We start from the raw sequence: 22,792 nt of genomic DNA, 5'->3' as shown, positions 1-22,792 counted from the left end.
GGTTGAAGATTTTTTCTCTCTTTTTTTTTTTCTTTAGTGTGTGTTCTGCATGTTAAACCAAATCTGTGGACTGCACAGAAATGCTTCACAAATAATTCTGGCTTGTAATCTAATCACCACATAAACAGGCTGAGAACAGTGAAAGAGAGAAGTCTGCTCTGATGCCTAATGTAGTGATGAGCGAGCGTTGCATTGTAACACGATCAATAGTGTGTGTGAATAATGCATCGGCCCGCCCCATCACATTATGCGCCGCCGTGGTCAAAACTTGTGATTCATTCTTGTCTGTTTGTCAGCTCACAGAAAACTCCTGCAGAAGGAAGCGTATCGATTGCATTTCGCAGCTAATTCTGATCAGAGCTGTTTTAATATTCCTATGCGGGGTCAGCAGGGACATCTTCTTTTTGCAGGGATTACACTTTTATGACGGGAGTAATAACCAACAAAAAGTGTGATTAAGCTGCATGTGTTTGCATGTGTGTGGGCGCGTGTCTGTGTGTTTGTGTACAGTATGGATGTTTGTGCTCATACCCTCCAGTGAGATGCAGCAACCATCAAAGAGCCAATTTAGAACGCTGCTTTGCTCCATAGGCTTCACTCAGCTCCATCTCTACACACACACAGAGGGTTTGATTGTGGGTTGAGGTTTTGACACTGACACATTTTTGAGCTGTTTATCGAAGCATATTCAGGATGCTGTTGTGGAATGAGCATGGGCTTAAAGTGCAGCATTAATTTCAGGGTGTTCATATCTAAAATGGAGGGAAGATGTGGGAATTACAACCACTTTTTATGCACACTCTCTTATATTCAGGATCTTAAAGGCAATTAAACAATTAAATGAGAGGGATTCCTTTATTATTTCAGCTGGTAAAAGTTGTTTCCAAGTCTGGAATCTGGAAATATAAACTGATTTAAGAGATACTAACGTGGAAATTTAAAGCTGAATGCTGAGAAAAATAGCCTATAAATATGATTAGATTTAACTCCTGTTCTGGTAAATAAAAGTGAATCTAGAATAGAGCCCAGGGGGATCCCGAAAGAAAGAAGTGCCAGAAAAAAGAATGCATCTCTAATCATAACAAAGATATCTCCTCAGAGTATATACACCGATAAGCCACAACATTATGACCACTGACAAGAGACGTTAATAACATTGACCATCTTGTGACAAGTCAGTATTCTGCTGGGAAATCTTTGGACCTGGCATTAATGTGGATGATACTTAGACATGTAGCACCCACCTAGACCAGACCAGGCACTCCTTGATGGCAGCAGCCATCCGAAGCAGGATGCTACCTGTCACAGACACACATTTTAGGACCAAACGCTTTAGGAACAACGCAAAAAAACATGAAGAACAACACAAGGTGTTGACCTGGCCTCCAAATTCACTAGATCCCAAACTGATCAAGTATCTGTGGGTTGATCCAACATTCTGATGCCAGAGACCACAGGACAAGTCCTTCTAATAATATGCATAAAGAGTAAAAGACTGGGCTAAATCTTGAGTGGTGATAGCTGACATGGCTCATTGGTATAAATCAACAATTTCTGAGTTACAACTTAATCTTAGAAACTCACAGAGAAAACTGGACACAGGGCTTGATTGACAGGTGGTTTTGAAACAATACAGATGTCAAAAGAAAGAGCAAGATGTTTTTGGAAGGTAAAACAAGCAACCTGTTTTACAAGCAATTCCAGGCAAAATATCATCTGTGCTGAGGAATGAAATGTTGCTGTTTTGCTCTTCTGGGCAGCACTGTTGCACCTGAACGGCCCACAACGGGCCTGTGAGTTCAACCCATAGGACCCAAAGGCCCCCACTAACAACATTCTGTTGCCAGACACCACAGGACACCCTCAGAAGACTCATGTCCATTCTCTGATGAGTCACAACTGTTTTGAAGGCACAAGAGAGACCTACACAATATTAGGAAGGTGTAACTGTTCCTAGTTCGCTTTCCAGGATGTGTTACTCAAACTGCATCACCATAATGTTATGCCTGATCGGTGTATATCATTGAATCCACTGAATGAAGGCGCTAAACTATTCTTGTTTGTTTGCTGCTGGTGCTTCTTCTAACTGAAGCTTTAATGTATCAAGAAACACCAGGTGGAGAGATTAGAAACGTAAAGTGCAGACTCTCAGCTTTAATTTGAAGGTATTCACATCCTAAATGGAGGAAACAAGTAGGAATTAAAACCATTTTTCAACACTGTCTCCTATTTTCAGGAGCTCAAAGGTGATTGGACATAAAAAAAACAGTTCCATGGGCAGATGCAGGATATTCTTTAATCATTTCTTCATCAGCAGGCAACAGGTCTGGAAGTTGTTTCCATGTGTGGCTTTTGGAACCGTTGAACTCACAACATGCATTCAAATGAGCTCTACATGGAAGTAAAGCAGAGAAAGCCTTAGGATGTGAGCACCCTCAGATTAAAGCTAAGAGTCTGAACTTTGAGCGTCATTATGTTACTTGAGTATGTTTCGATTAACGGCCGAATATGTAGGAACTACAACCATTTTTACACGCTGTCTCCTATTTTCAGGTGCTCAAAAGCTGATCCATGGACAGGAGTGGGATACAACCTTCGTTATTTCTTCATCAACTGAGCAGGTAAGAGACAAATTAAAGTTGAGCATCTGCTCTTTAAACCTGGTTAGGTAGAATATAAATAAGATGGGTCAAATTTGACGCAGAGGACGATGGGAAAGTTAACTCTTAATGACACCATGCGCCATACAGACTGTAAGCTGAGTCTTTCTAGTCAGATCAACCTTCTGTTGGTAACAAGTACAGTAGGACGTGTGAATGCTTCATCATCTCTGACCGGACATATCCTTTAAACACGCACTGAATCCACTGAAGAACGGAGCAGAGGCTGTTGCAGTTTGTTTGTTGCTGATTTTAAAAGTTGATTTAGGATCAAGGTGTTCTAACGAGGAAAAGCCCTGAAGCCATGAATGATGCTCTTTTGCTATTCTCATAGAAGTTTTCATTCAGAAAAATAAAATTTAAACAAAAAAACACCAGGTGGAAAGATTAGAAACAACAAGGAATGTGCTTAGGAATTAATTAATCATTAGATTATGTTGTCATCTATTTAGGCTTTAAAATCGTATATGTTTGTTTAAGAGTAGTCAAAGATACATAGATACTGCACAATAATGTCTTCAGTAATCCATCCAGTGAAGGCGTCCAAACACATATGAACCTAACCGTACAGTCTCGACTGTTTCCTCAAACTCCTCCAAAGACCTGAGATTAATAAGCACTAAATAACTCCAAAAACTAAACATAATTATCCATGTGTATCTATACAATATGAAACGATATGCTAAATACTATAAATGTGGACTGACAGTATAAAGATGGACGCGGAACTGCTCCTCTAAAGTGAAGTCGAAGCCAGTAGAGCTCCCCCTGGTGACTGGCTGCAGTATAGCTTATAATCTCCACCCCCTCCATGTTAGTGGAGTCAATATAATGTTGATGTATGTTCAATTCTTTGGATAAGTTTCGTTTTAGTTACTTATTTGAAGCTATAGAAACAGGATGTGACATAATGGCGACCACCAGTTGCCATGTCAACTGCTCCATAAATCGTGAGAGTTATAAAAACATTTTTTTAAAAATAAGTACAGTGTATAATGCAACATTACCTTGTAACTGGTGGATGTAGAGCAGAGCGTAGTATTAATTAAACAAAATGAGTCTACAGGAAGTGTGGTCGGGTCATCGATATCGCGGCTCCACGTGGCTCCAGTCTCAGGACCGTACTGCGCAGACTCTGACTCCAGAGTCGCAAGATGGCCCCGCCCCTAACCCCAGGAAAATAGCGTCAGTTTGGCCAATGCAGGGAAGTGGGGACGCATTGTCCATATTTATATACAGTCTCCTGATAAATCCAGGTTTCCTCATTAAATCAACCTTCTGTTAGTAATATGATTGGAAACAGCAAGGAATCTGTTTAGGAATTAACTAATTATTAAATTATGTTGTCATCTACTATTCTTTAAAATCTCACATGTGTCAACTGTTATATAGTTAAATAGTGGAAAAGCAGAGGTTGCCTTTTAACAAGCAGCTCATTTTATAGTCCAAAACCATCAGATTTTTGATAAATAGTGACATACATACAAAAGGAAGCAGTAAATTCTCATAGTTTTGTCACATTTCTTTTGCTTTCAGATAATTTCAGCTCCAAAGCTGTTATTGGACTGTTGATTTGGTGTTTAAATGTAACTGTAGTCAAAGATATACTGCATCTTAATGTCTTTAGAAATCCATCCAGTGAAGGCGCCCAAACACATATGAACCTGACTGTACAGATGAAAGTGGTTCTTCCAAATCCTCCAAAGAGCTGAGACTAAAAATCAGTAAATAACTCCAAAAACTAAACATAATTGTCCATGTGTATCTCATATCACATATTTCATATCTCAATATGAAAGAATATGTTAACATTTTTACTCCAATAGTTTACTCATAGTAAACAAATGCTACTCAGCATAAATCGAGGTTTTCTCTCTTCAAATCAACCTTCTGTTGGCAAGAAGATTAGAAACAGCAAGGAATCTGTTTAGGAATCAATTAATTATTAGATTATGTTGTCATCTATTGGTTTGGGCTTTAAAATCTCACGTGTTTTGAATGTTATGCAATGCACATAGTGGAGAATGTCCAAGAGCAGAGGTGGCTTTTAAACAAGATTTTTCATAAATAGTGACATAAATACAAAAGGACAGAGCACATTCTCATATTTTCTTGTCATTTCTTTTGCTTTCAGATAGGTTTAGTTCTATTTTTATCGTCAGTTATTGGATAATAGTTTTTTTTGTGTTTGTTTTTTAATCTAAGTGTAGTTAAAGACATACTGCATAATAATCTCTTTAAGAATCCATCCAGTGAAGCCCTACCGTCAGTAGACGTGCAGTACTACTACCGTGAAGTAATACATCGCTGTAAAAAACTTATAACACACACCTGAGGGAAAAACCCACCGTGTGCGTGTGTGCATGTGTGTGTGCATGTGTGTGTGCGCTGGGAGGATAACACCATCTGTCAAACAATAACAGGCAGGCTGGGAATATACTGGTACCCTGCACCTGTGTCGCTTCCTTCCTTTACATCCCTCTTTACCGCCGTTACTCTCTCCACCTGAGGCTTCTCCAGCGCTGATTCTCCGTGACAGACTCGGTGCAGGCCTCCTCACTGTAAATGCATCCTGTCTGACTGCGTGTGTTGTCGCAGCGTGCGCCGAACGTGACCTCCTTTCAGAATGACTGGAATATTAAAGAGTAAACAAAAGCAGCAGAGCCCGGATGGAGGCGCCAGCAGGCAGCTGCTCATCTCTCTGTTTTATCATTAGATTTTCTAAAAAAGAAAAAAGAAAAAAAACTATATTTATATAAAACCTGACAGAAGTCGCTCAAACTGAAAAAAAAAAAAAACACGCACACAAAGGAAGCTTTTGAACTTTCCTGTAGGTAGAAGCTCCAACATTAGAGAGGAACTCTGGCTTTTTTATAATTTCAACCCTGTGAACTCATACGGATAATTCACGCTCCCTTTGAGCTACACCTCCTCTCTTTAGTCTTTCCTTGCACCTCGTGTGTCTGTGCATGTTTGTATACGTCGCACCGTGTTTGTGCAGCTCATCCCCAAAAGGCAGTAGAACTTGTAGAACACGTAGCAACTGTCTTTATTGAACACCAGCATTTTTTAGAAGGTAGGTAGGGATTTAACATATATATAGTTGAAAGCCTACAAGAAAAGTAATTTAAATATTTATATATATCTTTACAAATGTTCATGAGCGAGCCTTCGGAGGGCTCGTGGCGGCTAAACTTGCGATCTGATCTGGAGGGAGGGAGGGAGAGGGGGAGGGAGTGTACAAAGATGAGACATGCACGGGGGGGGAGGAGGGAACGACGGCAACCGCAGAGTCACCTTTTTAAAAAATGGCTGAGTTGGACCCTCTCGCTTTCATTCTCTTCTCACACACACACACATCCAAAAAAACAAACAAACAATAAAATAACACCTCACACACCACAGTGCAGTCCACCCCAGGCTGTATGTGGCTTACATCCAGAAACAGTCTTTTTTTTTTCTTCTTTTTTTCTCCGTCATCCACGTGGTAAACGCACAGGTTGCTATGGCACTGACGTAACGGCGTAAAGATAAAAAGTTGGTGCTTGGCGTCAGGAGTGTGAATGGGTTGTAAACAACTTTCATTTAAAAAAAAAAAATGCCTGAAAAGTGGAAGTATTGCCTTGTAGTCAACCGAAAACTGAAGCAAACCGTTTTTTTTTTTTTTGTTGCTTACTATAGAGGTCCTTAATAACGTAATGCAAAACAGATTCAGTGATTTGCTCCTGCAGGTGGAGGGTGTGGGGGGCTTGCACGTGTGGCAAAGAGTGTGTGTGATTTGTTATCATCTTTAATTTTTTTTAAAAAGTCTGAAAAGTGGAAATATTGCATTGTAGTGAACTGAAAACTGAGATTTCTGGGCTCACATCGGAGATTTTTCTTAATAACTTAAAGCAAAACGGATTCAATGATTAATTTTAAATTAGCCAGACTGAGACTAAAAATAAATAACAATTAAAAAAAAAGCTTAACTTGTGCGAGTAATGTGTGTTGGCAGTTACCACTCCTGTCCCTGGAAATATCACTTCCTGTTTTTCAGAGTCAATAAATAAACAAATAAAAGCTGAGTCACGGCCGTCTCCATGGCGACGCTCCTCCTATTAGTGACACGTTTAAAACTGGATGTGTGCCGTTTCCTTTCACACACCCGGAACGTCAACATAAGATAAATAAATAACAATAAATAATCCCAAAGAAGACGCGGTAAAATCCTCTCTCTCACTTTCTCTCTCTGTCACACACACACACACACACACGGAGACACACACTCCTAAATGCAGCGCTCCAAGGCACGGGGACCAGGTGGGCTGGGGGGGGAGGAAGGGGTGGTGGCTACTCAGTCTTTTCCGTTTTCCCGTCTTTGCTCTGGGGCTCGGCTGTTTTCCGGAGCTGCGTCTTTTCCGAGTTGTTGTTGATCTGCTGGTCGCCGGGCCCGCTCGTCTTGCCGCTCGAGTTCTTGTCCAGGTAGTTGAGCATCTCGCTCAGGACCGTCTGGAAGGTGCTGAGGGCCGCGCAGACCGCCGGCGTGCCGAACCCGTGAGTGATCAGGCTGTCGGGGAGGGAGGCAGGGATGAATGATCAGAGCGATGGCAAAACTGAAGGAAATAAACATGACACTGACGGCTGGAGTGGTGCAGAATCTCTCAGTGAAACCCTCCTCCTGCACCATGGAGCCTAAAAGATCCTAAAAGAGTTTCTTTAGTCTGTCAGTAAAGCCTTTTAATGTCCTGGGATGGTCTAAAAGCTGCTTGTTTCACCACATATCATAGGGCAACACAAATTTTTAGGAGCCATTTCCACCCCTTGATTTGATTTTTGAGAACTTTTGGCGCCTTTTTTTGTTGCCATGTTAAGGAAACTATGAAAATGAACAACTGTAACCCTAAACCTAATAGTCAAATATACTTTCAATTCATTCACAAGAATCTGCCAACAACTACAGTGGCCTACAAAGGAGAATCGTAAAATAAAAAGCAGAAAACCATAAGTTTTAGCAAATTCTAGGCTTAAATATTGTCCAGTTTATACTTAAAACATCCAGATTAGACATTAATCTATTAGCTGATTGGGTAAAAAAACAAATATTTTGATGATTAGCAACTGTTTAAATAAGTTTGGAAGTAAAAATATCACATATGTCCCAGCTCTTCCTTTCAAGTTGTGTAGATTTAAGTCGCTTAATTGAATCATTTTGGGATTCAGCAACCTGAGATTATTCTTCTACAGATTTTTACTAACTCAACAGCTAATTCAGGAACTGATGGAGATAATCTGCAGTTGCAGGATCCTACACGGCTGCTGCAACACGTAAACAGGCAGCAGGAGTTTTCAGGATCTAGTAAATGATACGTCTGACGTCCGACAGGGTTCAGTCTACTGAAGAAGAGGGCTTTCCTGATTCCATTTCTTGTGATTTCTGTATATTATAAAATAAGATTTAACTCACAATCAAATAAAAACCACCAGCCAACAACTCCAAATATAAAAGCGAAAGGATTTCAATTGAAAGATTCAGTTTTAGAGTATGGTACAGTTTCGTCTGCCCTACAGCATCTCCAGGCATGCTCACCAGGAGCTGGGTGTCAGACCCACGAGCTGCCAGAGTGAGCGATGCTGCAGTTCAACCCGTCACTGTGTTTATACAACCGAGCCCACATCTTGTTTCCCTGCCCCGGCCCCGTCCACAGTACATGTCCCTTCAGAAGTTCTGATAAAAGTCTGTGTATTCTGCAAATGGTGACGCCGCAGATGTGACATTTCTGCTAACAAGGCGCCGAGCTCCCTCCTTCCCCTGTCACCGATGCCAAGTATCAAACTACACGGCTGCATCTTTTCCAAAATGGCAAAAGAGGTCACAGGACGAGGGTCTGCGCTTAAGTGGCTCGGGATTGGCAACATCCTTTGTCATTATTTTCTCATAAATTACCTGAAGTGTGTGAGGTGTCTCTGGATGTCCAGGTCCAGGATGGGGGTCGGTCTGGAGGAGCCCAAAGGAGAGCGATCTTGGCTCAACAAGTCCTGGAACTCCTTGCAGATTTGCCTGTCAGAGAGAACGAAGGAAGAAAGGAGGGAGGGAGGGAGGAAGAGGGGGTTTACCATCTGTCTCCAACACAACCATCATGTTTTTTTTCCACCCATCCTCATCATTTTAGATCAAATCCCAGCTATTTCCTCCCGAACCCGAGCAGCTCTACATGAAGGAACAACCGTTGTCACCGCTCGCTTCAAAAACAAAGCAAAACACTCTCTCTCTACGTGACGCCAGGTGCTCTGCACGCGTGGAGTCGGAGGTGGTTCTTCGGCGTTGGCCCGGGCTGTCGTTTTGGATTTTAGTCAGAGCTGAAATCACCGCTGGGCTGACTTTTTATCGGATGAGATATTTAACTTATCTGCAGATGAGTGGGAGCAGCTTCCACTCAGCACACGAAGAAGGACGCACTATAAATGCAGCTCTTACTGGTCAATGTACTGAAAACCCTGAAGCCTAATCTCTTTATTTTAAAGTTCTCATCCATACAACTGGATGAGACTTCCCTACAGATAGAACTATAAATATGGTTTGAAGTAATCCTGATTTTCACCTTCTGAATTGTGAACATTTGTCATCTGGTGCAGTTTTAGGAAATATATTTTAAGGTTTCAGACAGCTGGATGGGAAAACAAGGCTTTTAATTAAATGACATTTAAGACTTACCAACACTAACTTCTGACATGATATATGTCTCATAGTGGCAGAGAAATGAAAGCATCCACCTCAGCAGAAGTTCAGACTCAAACCTCTGCTCTTCTATTTGTATTTATGTGTGTGTCTGTGTGCGTGCTCACTTTGTAGCCAGAACCATTTTCTTGCGCGCGCTGGTTTCCTTCGGCTCACTGTGCTGCCTCGCCAAATGCTCCCCCACCGCCTTACTGGGGAACTCTGTCTCGCAGGTGTAGCCGAAGTCCCTCGCCAGGTGGAGCGCCTCACCTGATCACGAGAAAAGAAATGCTCATGAAATATAAAAGGAAAAAAACAACTGGGAACATCATGAATTGTATTTATCTCCGTGGACTGAAGTCGCTTACCTTCCACGAGGGAGGTGAGCAGTGTGACGTTGGCAGCTTTCCTCCGTCCCGCCGGCAGGTTGAGGCCGAGGCGGTCGAGTTTCTCGCGAAGACACCGGCCACCATTCTTGGACTTTGCTCTGGAGACGAAGGAAATAACTTGGCGTCACATATTTGACATCGTAAGACTTAACATCATCCTTGGCGTATCTAATTTTCTAGTTTAATTAAGAAAGAAAGCATGGAACGATATAAGTTTGCCTTGTTTTGACAAAATTATGACCGCCCTTCAGTTCAATTTCTTTCTAAGTGACATGTTTTATTTTGAAAAACCGTGCTTCTCATCATTCATGTGGCATTTTGGAAACCTCACTGCTTCCTTTGTGAAACTTTAAACTTCATCTCGGAACCTGATATTTCACCGAAGACAACTTTTCCTCTTATTTTCTCAACTAAATAAAAAAAATATATATTAGATGATGAAAACATATATTCCAGACCCTCATTTTAGTTCATCTATTTTACTCCAGCGATGAATCAACATCTATTTGTGCTATAACGTCGAGGCCTCATCTTGTCTCTATTTCTCTTCTCTCTCTATTTTCCTCCTCCTCCTCCTCCTCCTCCTCCTCCCCTCTCTCCTTCCCTTTCTCTCCACCTCATCAATAATACAGCCCTGGCAACTCTTGCTTTCCTCTGCTTCCTCTGATCCTGGCATGCCTTGGCCTGGTCTCGCCTCCCCCCTGGCTCTCTGGGCATGGCGGCGCGTGCAGCGCCGGCCCTCGTTCGCCTGCATTGGTTCTTTTGTGGGCGCCGCTACATATACATCCTCCGTTTCATCTGATTGCTACAAAGACTCAGGCGGCGCGCTCCGATTCCTCAACGGCCAGATTTGCTCTTGTGAAATCCCCCTCTGTCACCTCCTGACTTCAGTGTGGTTACATATTATTAGAGGATGTGCAAGGTCTGGAGGGGCAGTTTAGCATTTGTGAGCATTTTTATGCAACTGGTTGTAGAATAACGTGACAAAAATGTACGTTCCACCCCTTTCCTGTTGACTCTTATTCTTCTATAACCCTCCTGCTGATTATATTTTGCCTTAAACTCATTGTGGTCAGGAGTCAAAGTGGATTTATGATTTATGAGAGGATATTTTGGGAATATTAAGAAACATATGTAGCTGTCGTTACTGTAAAATGAGGATTTAAAGCTTTAAAACAGCTTTGTCCGAAAGGCTTTTTTATAAAAACAAGATGATAGATCTAAAGAACTAAAGAAGCCATTGGATACGTTCGATCTGTGGACATCTTTACACCTCAGAGCCGTCGAAGTGGCTGCGATGAACCTTTTTCCTGGGTGTACAGTGACGTGTGGTTTGCACCTACCTGCGCAGTATGCCGCCCAGTAGGGAGGCGTTGAGGCACTCTGGCGGGGACAGTCTTCTCTTCACCTCGGCGATGGTCACTTTGTACTTGGAGGTGGAGCTGAGCAGCGAGAGTCGGCCCGGTACCGAGCAGAACAGGTCCGTGGGGTTCACCACGCACGTCCCCCCTGCAAACACACACACAAATAGACACAGGCACGCGACATTACATCTGAGGTTCAGCGTAGACAAACAGCTCTGTGCTGGTCTTCTAGCCGGTCACAGACTAGTTCGTAGGATGGCATATTTAGGATGGCATCTATTATATCTTTTGGTATTCATAATTCTCAGCATGTGATACCACAGATGTTCATACATTATGCTTGTTAACTAGCCCACTGACTTTTCTACAATTACCACTTTGCTCTATCCATCCCTTTTTAGCCATCATCGGTCTCCAATGTATACATGATACCTGCAAGTATATCATACTCGTGTTTGTATCATGTTGCATCTAGATTCTTTGTCGGGATTCGTGTATGATTCTCCTTCTTTCTCTACTGTCCTAGCATCCTCTTCTTTCTCTTTCTACCCATCCGGCCTCAAGCAGAAACTGCTCAAGGTTTCTTTCGTTTTCTTGCCGCTGTCACCTCAATGCATGCGCTGGGTTCTGCAGCACGTCTTGAGGATTGGTATTGATGCTACATGTAGAAAATTGGATCAACCTTAACCTGTGCTGAGAAAATTATACATGAAACACCTGCACAAGGCTCAATTGGTGATACAGGATCCAAGACCTGGATGTTGAATTTCCACTCTATTTTAATTTAATCGTTTAAACGTTGAGCGGATCATTGAGAAGCTTTGTTTTCGACAGATAGCTATACTTCATTTTCCAGTGACTGCTGCAAACACAGCTCTCTACTTTTAGTATACATGCTTTGAGGTCTGCACCGAATGTATCCAATACAAATCCATTTAGACCTTGAAAAGACTCGACTCAAACACTTTGGCCTAATGCATGAAAGTATAAGCGCATCCTCAACTCCGTCTCGAGTGCCGGATTAGCATGGCTCGCGGTTTGAAACATGTAGTTTACCACGGGATGAAGCTTCAGCGAGCGCCAGAGGGTGGCTTTAGACGTGTGCACGCTTCACATAATGTTACCATTGGTTCTGGTTCCAAAGAATCCCAAATATCAGGGCATGACACAAAGACTTGGTATCATGTATATAAGCTTGATGTCGACTTTATGTAGATAAATTTATCTTCTTTTCTGTTCCACCTCCGAGTTATTTATTTATTTGTTTTAGTCTTTACTTGGTCGGCCTCAAGCAGATGAGGTGCTCAAGGCTTGCTCTTTCATGCTGTAGGTTCTGTGACTGAGCAGACCAATTAGAAAATCTCAATTTAATGTAAAAATGCTTTTCCGTTTGCACGACAATACATTTGAAATTTAAAATGTGCCTGTTTAGACCACATATCTCTAACAATGTCACCTTCTCTTGAACCGATATCAGCCTTTGTACATTTTGACCAAAAAGGTTTCATCATCAAGAACGGTAAAAGCTGCTTCAGAGCTCACATCATCCCTGTGCTCTCTCATCTCCGTAAACATAATATATGTTTAAATATGATCCTAATCTAAAATGAACCCCTATATGGTTGCAATCGTGAATGCAGACCATAATATGATCTTCAGCCACCACTCGCATAATCAATGTTTTTCTCTCATTTGCAGTTAAATCTTGCATGTAGTCTTTTTTTTTTTTACACTATGTACATATATATATTTATATTCCAGCTCAATATTTGTCTGCGCATAAGAGCTGCTTGCTTTTATCCCGGGGGGGTGGAAAACAAAACCTACTTTCAATCACCTTCCAACCAGCTTGATTTCATTGTGTACTCGAGGCCCGTGGATGTGTGAATAAATGATTGTGAATGTAGCGGAGGCTCTTTGGCATTATTAATTGCATCTGAATCAGTGTTGCTGGATCCTCCTGGAATATATCGACCGCTCTGAGTAGGCCTATTATTATTAAACTTTCACTTGAGCTAACGTCCCAAGCAGCTGAAACGCAAGGTTTCTGTCTGATGTACTGTAGGCTATATTCTATTATTCATCCCGCCTCATTATCAAATCTAACAGCAGGGCGTGTCGCTTTGTTATTTGGAGGCCGTGCTGGATGTGAGGAGATGAAGGAAAAAAGGGGGGATGCCATTTAGGCCGAGTAAAACAATGCTGCAGGCAAAGACTGGTGCCAATCTTTTTTATTTATTTATTTTTTATGGGAGGCATTGTGAACAATTTGGCCACCAACTTCTATAAGAGCAGCTGTAACCTAGATTTCTTTTCCGCCCTCAGAATCTATTATTCACAATCAGCAGAAATGTGCTAGATTTATTTATTTATTTATTTTCTGGACACAGTTAAACCTGCAGCTTCAAGTAAAAACAAACAAAAACGCATGTCATCTAGGTTCAGCACCACGGACAGCGCATTGCACCTTTCATTTCAGCACCTGGACAGCGACTCATGCCCACAGCACATCTCTAACATCATAATGGCTGTGGAGACTAAAGCCTGTTGTAGTCCAGCAGGCGACACTTTGTACAGGACTGAGTCAGACTGTCAAAAAACATGGACGACAGCAGCAAATCGATTGATACTATTGGTTAAAACTGCGTGCGTGCGCGTGTGTATGGCATAGAGTCGCCCGTGGTTGCGTGTGACACAGACCGGGCAAACCTGTCTGTCAGGCTCACGCGCTCTGACAGGGTTGCGCACGTCTCCGCAAGCCGCGGGTTCACATCATATTAATTCCCCTAAAAATGTTTTGATTCAAAGTAGTTTGTATTTTATGTTGCCAAGGGCAATCGAAAAGAGCTATTGCCGGTAGTGCAGTCAGTGGAGCGCGCGGGCCCAGAGGCGATAACGGTATTTAAGCAACGGAGAGTAGCCTCGGGCTGCGGCGCGAGCGGCGGGCGGGATCACACGCGGAATCAAGCGCCTTTTACGAGTTTGCCACGAAAATTAAAGAAAAAGAGACAAGGGCCAAATGCCATTCTCATATTTTAACAACAATGTTTATAGCGCTTAAAAAAAGAAAAAAGAAAGGGGAAAAAAGCCCGCCAATGTCTTGACAGAAAAGAGAGAAGCGCGTGCGCGGAGTGTAGTAGCGGGGGCGCGCGTCTGACAGATCGTCTTGATCTGCGAGGCTGCTGTTAGAGCCGAACTGGAAGAGGGAGAGCGGGGTGATTAAAAACACAGACGACTCCTCCTAAGTAGGATCCGCATTTCTTGAGTGATTTTCTTTTGAAAAAGGTTATGTGAATATTCATGCCGCCAAAGCCGCAGTCAGAAAGAACAACATTAATATGATCTCGGCTGAATCCGGGGCCCCGCTCGGCATTAGCATATCAAAGCGTGCGCCCGAGGCGAGAGAAGCTATCGATACGGGAGCGGGAGGTAAAGCAAAGATTATTGGTTGTGATGGTTGCAGCGGCTGAGCTCAGGGCCAAATACGGCGCACCATTAACCGAAAGTGATAGCGCAGGGATTCCCGCGTCAATCCGAGAGAAAAGCCCCAGCACCTAGGCAGGGCTGATGAAAAATTAAACCCGAGACACTGCCTTCCACTGAGTGTGGAAAATTACACACAGTCCCCACTAAAGAAAAAAATAAAAATAAAAAATGGAGCTAAAAATCAGATCCACAACGTGTTTAGACCCACTCGTGAGGAAATGAACTGTCCAGCTATTATGTGATGCAAGCCAGGATCACGTCCACGGTCCCCCCCAGCAGAGTCAAACCTTAGCCGTCTCATATTAAACAAATAAAAACAACACGTAAAAATACTGCTGGGCTACATACCGCAAATAAACACACACCAAAAATAAAATAAAAAATAAGAATGAAACGCCAAATTGTGCCCACATGTGATCAATACTGGGAGAAAATAAATTATTACTATAAATAATTGATATGTTTGAAGCAATTCACCAACATACCATATTAACCAAGCTATATAATGAACTTAATGTAAATTATGCATTTAAAGAAATATATATTATAGACAGATTATTTAATTTCTGTTGGAATATTTTGTGAAATTAACTCCAAACGTTTTAAAAAATGTACAATAATATAATTATTATTTAATTGTAATACATTCTTTTTGACAGATAAGAGATAAAATCAGCTTTTATTTGGATCAAGATGAATTTGTGGCGTTAAATAAATAATATTAAGTGTTAAATTCAAAGCCCTACACCTCTGACTGAAGATTTAACATGCCACGTGTTACTTTAAGTCTATACATACTAATTGAGGACTTTGCTTTACTTTTTTTTTTTTTTTTCTAGTGTCAATAAAACTCAAAGGCAGGCTGCAGGTGTGACTTGCAGGTGGCTGAGTGACAGTCCGTTGCGCACCGGAAAGCGGGGAGCGCTGCCTGCGCGCCCGTGGAGTGTGTTAGCGTTTAAACAGGCGAGGGAGTGGAACATGTTGACAGCAGACAAGAGAGGAGTGTTCCGCCTGTTTGTCTGTCTCCTCGCTGTCTTGTCTTGTCGTGTCGGTGCCGTGAGTTTTTCGCGGCCTCCGGTGCAACAAACAGGTAGAACATGAACGAGAGAGAGGGTGTGGAGGGAGGGAGGGAGGGAGGGAGGGAGGGGGGGCTTACCTCTCCGGATGACGCCCCCTTGGCCGTTCAACACGAGCCCACACTGCGCTTCCACGGAGCCCTGCGGAGACACGCACTCATTAGGACGAACAGGGAGGTGAGATCACTTCACCCACATTTTTTTTTTAACACAACCGGCTGCCAGGATTCAGATACAGTAGATTTTTTTTTTTTTTCCTGGTGCGGTTATTCTTTGTGAAGGTGTTAAATTAACTTTACTACCACATCCTAACCTGCACATTAATTCATTTAATACCATGCAATGAAAGGAATATATCAGAGTAGAGATAATCAGAATGTCTGGTTCAGAACACAGAGGTCCTCTGTGCCCATGTGAATAGTTTAATTATATATAATTTGTCCCTATTAGATGAATAGCCTGCAAGTGTCTGATATATAGAAATATGCATCAAAATGACCCTTTCATGTACCACCACACTCTAACCTGCACATTAAGTAGTACTGACCATAATAATAATAATAAACTTCTAAATAACACAACGCCAAGTTCCTCTGTGTCCATGTAAAAGCAGATCAGTGTCCCAGCTGTAAAACTACACCTGATATAGGTTAGATTCTGTATAATTTGATCCTTTTGGATGAATAACATACAAATAACTCACAAGAAAATATGAATGGCCCCTTAAATTAAAATTGTGTGTTCCAACACACACTGACCTTCATGTTATTGGATCTAATAACATACAATCAGAGGAGTTTACTGAATTCAGAATAAAGAAAATAAAAGTTAAATAATATAATAAAAACACAACATTGTAGAGGTCCTCTGTTTTCATGTAAATACAGATATGTCCAGACCACTGTTTAATTCCGTGCAATGTATCCGTATTAGATGAATAACCTACAAGTATCTCACAAGAAAGTATATTTCTCTTTTACGTAAAACCACACATTAATGGAATCTAATAATGTACAATAAAAATTTGAAAAAAAGGAAATTATGTTAAATAACATTTTATGGCAGTGATGATTAGGGACACAGCACCACTAAGGTTCTCTGTATTCATGGAAATACAGATCAGTGTCCTAGCCTCAAAATAATGTTTAATTCCGTACAAAATTACATGAGTAACCTAATATCTCTCAAGAAAATGGGCTCTGAAGTATGAATTTCTCTTATTCTTTCCTATTATTATAGCCCCTTAAATTCTTTAAGGGAAAAGGTTAATATTAGTAAAAGGAGTGTACAATAAATACCAGAGGACAATAAAAACACAACGCCGTAAATAAAGGTCCTGTGTGTCCATTTGAATACAGGCCAGAGTCTGAACCTAAATCACAGTTTAATTCTATGTAATTTATCCTTATTAGATGAATAAACCGCGAGGATGACACAAGAAAACGTGCTTCAAGAATTACATTTTGTTATTCTTTCCTATCATGGACGCGTAACTTCCCTTTTTATGTACCACCACACTAAACTGCGCATTAATGGGCCTGAAAGCATAAAGTGTGATTATAGCAATGAAAACAAAACAAAAAGTGATAATTAGAACGATAGTGGCTAGTTTAAAAAGCTTTCTGGGTCCATGTAAATACAAATCAGTGTCCCAGCGCCCCAACACAGTTCAATTCCATATAATTTCTCTCTCTCTTAGACGAATAGCCTAACAGTATCACGCAAGAAAATATGTATGAAGAAATTTATATGCCATAACACACTATGCGGCACATTAATGGGTCCATCGCATACAACAGAATGAGGACACTGATCAGAATAAAGAAATTAGCCATGATAATAATAGTTTCAACACAGTAAAGGGCCATTGTGTCCATGTAAATACAGACAAGTGCATTAAACCCAATGTCTGCCATACCTTTAATTTTTTATCATTTGTCCCGATTAGATAAAAAAAAGGGGAGGGTTGAAGGTCAACATTTTTTATTCTGTCTTATCGTGGCCCCTTAAATTCCCTAACTGGCCACATATGAAGCTGCTCATCAAAAAGGAGTAAGCTCACCAGGATAAAATATTGTCTTTGTGTAAACACATCAGTGCCCCTGCATCAAATCACATAATTTCTTTACAATTTGTCTCTATTAGATGAATGTTCAAGACATATACACTGTAAGTATCTCACAGTCAAATTAGCTCAAAATGTGTGACCTGTTATGGCCTATTAGATTAATCTTATGGCCTCTTTGGTGCCCAGACCCACAGGTTGGAAACCGCCACATCCGGATCCTTTAAAGCATCTTTTACAGCACCATAAAGTTCTGCAGCAGAGTCCAAAAAGCTCTGGCCCCTGTTGCGCCCCTTTGAACAATTTTCTATTTGGTGGAAGCCTCTTTGTTAGAAAGTGTACAGCACTTAGGAGGCTTTGAGTAAAATTGAGGGCACAGTAAAAATAAAGGATGCAGCTCACGGCTCACCCAGAAACGAGCTTAATTTGAAAGGCTCCGGGCTATAACCGAGGACACCACAACTCATCCAGACTCAGAAATGAGCTCGAGTGTCCGGGATCTGTTGCAGCCGCAAACCTGTTGGGGAGATCTCTGCCGAGCAAAGCCAGAGACAACTCTGCAACATGCAGGCCATGCGTGTGCAAAGGAACCTGTTAGCGCCGCCATTTTGGTCCAGATCAGACTCGCGTGCTATCAACAATGTCATCAAGAAAGGAGAACACGCGCTTTTTATTCAGAAAACACTTAATCCCCCGTGCGAGCCTCGAGGCCTGGCCCACGCAGAAGCCCCCAGATTAAAATAAACTGGATAAAAAAAAAAGAAGAAGAAAAAAAAAAGGTCGAGCTTGTCGTAGCTCTTTCTTAACCAGCTCCTGCTCTGTTTCTTTTCTTCAGCCGCGAAGCTAAAGTGATTATAAAATCAATATACAAAACGCAGAGGTCTTGCATGAATTAGCTTAGTGACGGGGGAAAGGTGTGGCAGCCGCTTTTGTTCGCCGTGGAAATCTCTTTAACGCGCTCAAAGATGCGACCGGGCTGCACGAGACCATGGACGCATCTGTTCCGTTCATACATCCGCCTCGCGCGAGCTCAGGTTCACGAGCCGTTCCTTTCTTTTTGGCTCAATAGAGGGTCAGACCTGCGCTCCTTTATGTCCCAGCAGCTTAAAGGAAGACTAATATTTGAGTACAGCGAACTATGCCTCCAAATAAAATAACATAAAATAAAATAAAATAAAATAAATACAACGTGATTTACTTTTACTATTAATGAACTATTATAAAAAAAATATTAATTCGAATAAATTGCATACTGGTGTTATTGTCATGGATTTCTGATTATTAAAGGTAAATTATAAAAAAAAAAAGTAAATTTATACTAGTATTAATTACAGTAATAATAACGTATCATGTAATTTTCGTGCATTATAATAAAAATTTTTTTTTATTTAAATACCCCTCATCCTCATACTGCCACACCCTTTAAATAAAGTACAAATAAATAACTCAAACCAATATATATCTATATTAAATAAAAAAAATATTAATTACTCTTCTGCATTTTAAAATATTATTGATGCTATTTATAATAAGGGTGTACTCAGCGTTTTAGCATTATTACACCTAAAAAGTGTCGACTTTGTGGAGCTGAATTAAAGCAGAGTTGGTAAATAGTTAACGCGACTGAAATGATGTGTCGCTGTGTTAAATTGTGTTTAACCAGAGCCGCGGTTTAAGCAGCTCAGATGTCGCTGCATAAGTAACAAAGTTGATTGACGTTAAGTCGGTAATTGGATAAACTACGGTGCTTTATGGTGCTCGAGCCGGCCATTGTGCCCTGAACCCCGATCCGTTAATCCGCCCTTTACCGGAGAATAGAGCAACCAGCGGCTTTTCTCTGCCTCCTCGGCAGACAGCCGGACACACACACACGCTCAAGAGCCGTGCGAATCCGTTTTTCATCTCCACCATTTCTTTACATCCAAAAGAATTATGCAAAATATGGGTCACGTGTGGTTCTGGAAAAATAAAGGGCGGATTTCACAATGGGGCTGTATAGACTGCCAGTCAATTAACCTTTAGAAATGAGGCCTGGCTTTCAGAGCGCCTTGTGGACTTGACATTTACTTACTTAGCCTGTTGTACAGTCACGTTTGCTTTGGCAACAAAATTATCTCAAGATGCGGTATTATTTACCCCCGGAGTGGGGCCGAGTTATTGGATGGAGGTATAACCTAGAGGCTGGGGCAGCTTTGTGGATGTGATAGACAGCAGACAGATGAAGCAGACAGGCAGACAGACAGACATCTGGCGCTGTCTTTCTGTTCAATATTTTTGGAATTGCTGGTGTGGCTGGTGCAATAAGGGGGGGGAAAGTTTTTCAATAGTGGGCCACTGGGGCAGGGATATTGGGGCACCGGGTCTAGTGGCAGCTATGAGGGGCTGCTATTCTGTGCTATTGTAGTGCAGCAGAGTAAATAAAGAAGCCGAGGGTGGTGCACGATAAGATGTTCGGTCTCCTTGAGGAGTTAGAGGAGGGGAGGGGAGAAGACAGAGGGGGAGGTGGAGGCCGCCGGTACCTGCAGGTCGTCCGCCGCCGGAGGAGGGAGGCCCAGGCCGGCGGCTGGCAGCAGCCTCTGGTCCGGGTGGTGCATACCGACGCCGTAGGCCTGCGAGCCGTGTGACGTCATCAGCGACAGGTCATGGCGCCGGTAAGCGTCGAGGCAGCCCAGCTCGCGCCGCTGCTGCTCGTCCAGGCACGAGGACTTGAGCGCCGAGCGCGCGTTGTGCAGGTTGATGAAGTCTGCGGGCTCTCCGTGGTGGATCTGCTGGTAGTACTGGCCCGAGTGCAGCGAGTTCAGCCCGTAGGCCTCCGGGGCCACGGCCGGGTGGGAGTGCTGGAACTCGTAGTGGAAGGACTGGTGGTGGAGGGGGGTGTACTGGTGGTTGGCCGAGAAGTAGGGCGAGGCGAACTCCGTCCCCGCCGGCGCCGGGTAGGTGAGCGGGGAGGAGGAGGAGTAGGCGACCGAGGAGTTGGCCACGGACTCCAGACAGCCGAGCTGCATGAGACGGTAGCTGTTTGATCCGTCGTGACGTATCTACAAGATAATAAAGAGACGGGGAAATATATGAGCCGTGTCATTTAGCATCAGCCGGTGTCTCCTCTCTCTGCCTCCCAAACACGCTCAGAAAACACAACTCACACACTCAAAGCGTTTTTTCCTCCTCTTTAAACCACCTGAAGGAGATGTCATTTCCACACGCCCGGGAGGGGAACGAACGGCAACAGGAGCCATCGGTATTTTTTTCCCCCTCCCTTTGGCATGCCTGTCACTCTCCTCGCTGCGTTTTAAAAGGCGTGCTGTTATATATTATTATTATTACCGAGCTGCTGGCAAATTTACTGTCCCGACTCTCTCGCTCATACTGGATGGGAGGTAAGCACAGTGAGACACAGCGGAGACTGTTCCGCCCTAAAATGTTCTAATCACACTGTTACCGGCTCACTCCCGGGCACCATTCGACTTCCACACACTAAATAAAAAGCCCCGTTTTTACCGGCAGCTCCAGAGACATGCAAACGCATTCCTCCTGTATTATTATTATTATTTTTAAATGCATATTCCACTTTTTTTTCCGATCAGATCTCGACATGCTTCCAAACTCTATTTATTCTCCCCACAGCTGCTCTGCATATATATATATTTATATATATATATATATAATTTCATAAATTAAAAGGGTAAATAAATTAGCCTACCTCTGCGTCGTGGACAAGTCCGGGGAAGGTCGCTGACATTGTGCTTTCTCCAAAGTAGCCCGTATTTTTTTTCCCCCTCTCCTCTCTGGCCCGATCGAATAATAATAATTATAAGAATAATAATAATAAAAATGAGTTAAAATCCCAAAAAAAGCGAGAGAAATGGAAAAGTCCCCCTCGCGCGCTCTCGGTAACGGTGGAAAGCTGGCGGAACGCGAGCGTCTCCCCTCTGCACGGACGGGGCTGGCTCACGGATTTTGTACTTGCAGGGTATTTCTCGGCTGATGTCGTAGGTCCCTTGGTAATATAGAAGTTTTGAAAATTAAGCATCAGCACTGAGGAATGGGAGGACAATAGACGGAGCGGAGCATCCCAGGAGACACGGAATAAATATTGTATCTTCGCCTTAATAAGGAACCAAGTGCTTCTTTCAACATTTTCTACGCTTTTTGTGGACATTTTCCCCTTTTTGACTGGTTTGTATTTTCGCAAGGTCTCCTGCTCGGTTTCGTCGTATTATTAATATTATTATTATCATTATTTTTCCTTTTCTTTCTCAAGTCATTTTGCCAAAAACAAATGTACGGATTTTCAACGGAAATGTAAGTTTGCTTTGAAATATTTTAAAGCTAATTTCGATCAACACAATATACACTTATATATATAAAAATTGAATTTCCTTTTGTTTCTGCAGCAAGCATGAGATGCATTTAGCCAGGTTTAGATTTCATTCAGGAACGGAGTGTTTTCTGCATGAATCTCTTTTGGATTAATTTTCACTTTTATGCTGCTGCTTTTATTTTAATGCTGCAACGTAAATACGGATTTCTGCACGAGAGTATCACATTTAAACTCACCCGTTCGTTCACTGCTTTATTTAGAAAGGATTCGACTAGAATAAGTAGAGTTTATGATTTACTATTTAAATATTTTTTCTCTCCCAGTAGTGATAATTCATATTGTTGTGATTACTTCCTTTTATGTGCAAACCTGCTAAATTAAATCGACAGTGCTGATTGTAGGCTAGTTATTTTTTCCCCTTTTTGGTTATTTTTACACGGAAAAACAAAAAGCTTCTGAGGAATCTTATTTATTTTATTCTTTCATTTTTATTTTATTTTTTTGGTGGGGGAGGAGGAGACGTGGAGGGGGAGGGTTACTATGAGTGTTGCCTTGGTGAATAACCGTCTCGAGACGTTTTTCCTCATCTCATATCAGCCTTGTGTGATGCGCGTGCATGGTTGGATCGAAGTGGATGGTGGTTTCTTTTGTTTATTATTATTATTATTATTATTATTAGTTTTTTTTCGGTCAGTCAGTCAGTCTCGTGACCCCTCTTTCTCCCTCTCTCTCTC

General features: G+C 42.1%; 1 protein-coding gene across 1 annotated transcript; it reads right to left on the bottom strand.

Annotated features, from left to right (window-relative positions):
* Window positions 1–6,992: 6,992 nt before the first annotated feature.
* Window positions 6,993–21,476, bottom strand: tfap2d (transcription factor AP-2 delta (activating enhancer binding protein 2 delta); the record flags this gene model as incomplete). Its single annotated transcript, XM_084559651.1, has 8 exons — window positions 6,993–7,209; window positions 8,587–8,700; window positions 9,486–9,627; window positions 9,726–9,844; window positions 11,090–11,255; window positions 15,753–15,813; window positions 20,257–20,775; window positions 21,438–21,476. 8 exons carry the CDS (start codon window positions 21,474–21,476, stop codon window positions 6,993–6,995), a joined length of 1,377 nt encoding a protein of 458 aa, XP_084415777.1.
* Window positions 21,477–22,792: the final 1,316 nt, after the last annotated feature.

The sequence above is a fragment of the Chelon labrosus genome, assembly GCF_963514085.1.
Source record: "Chelon labrosus genome assembly, chromosome: 14".
Lineage (NCBI taxonomy): Eukaryota > Metazoa > Chordata > Actinopteri > Mugiliformes > Mugilidae > Chelon > Chelon labrosus.
This window is presented reverse-complemented; position numbering and strand designations above follow the sequence as displayed.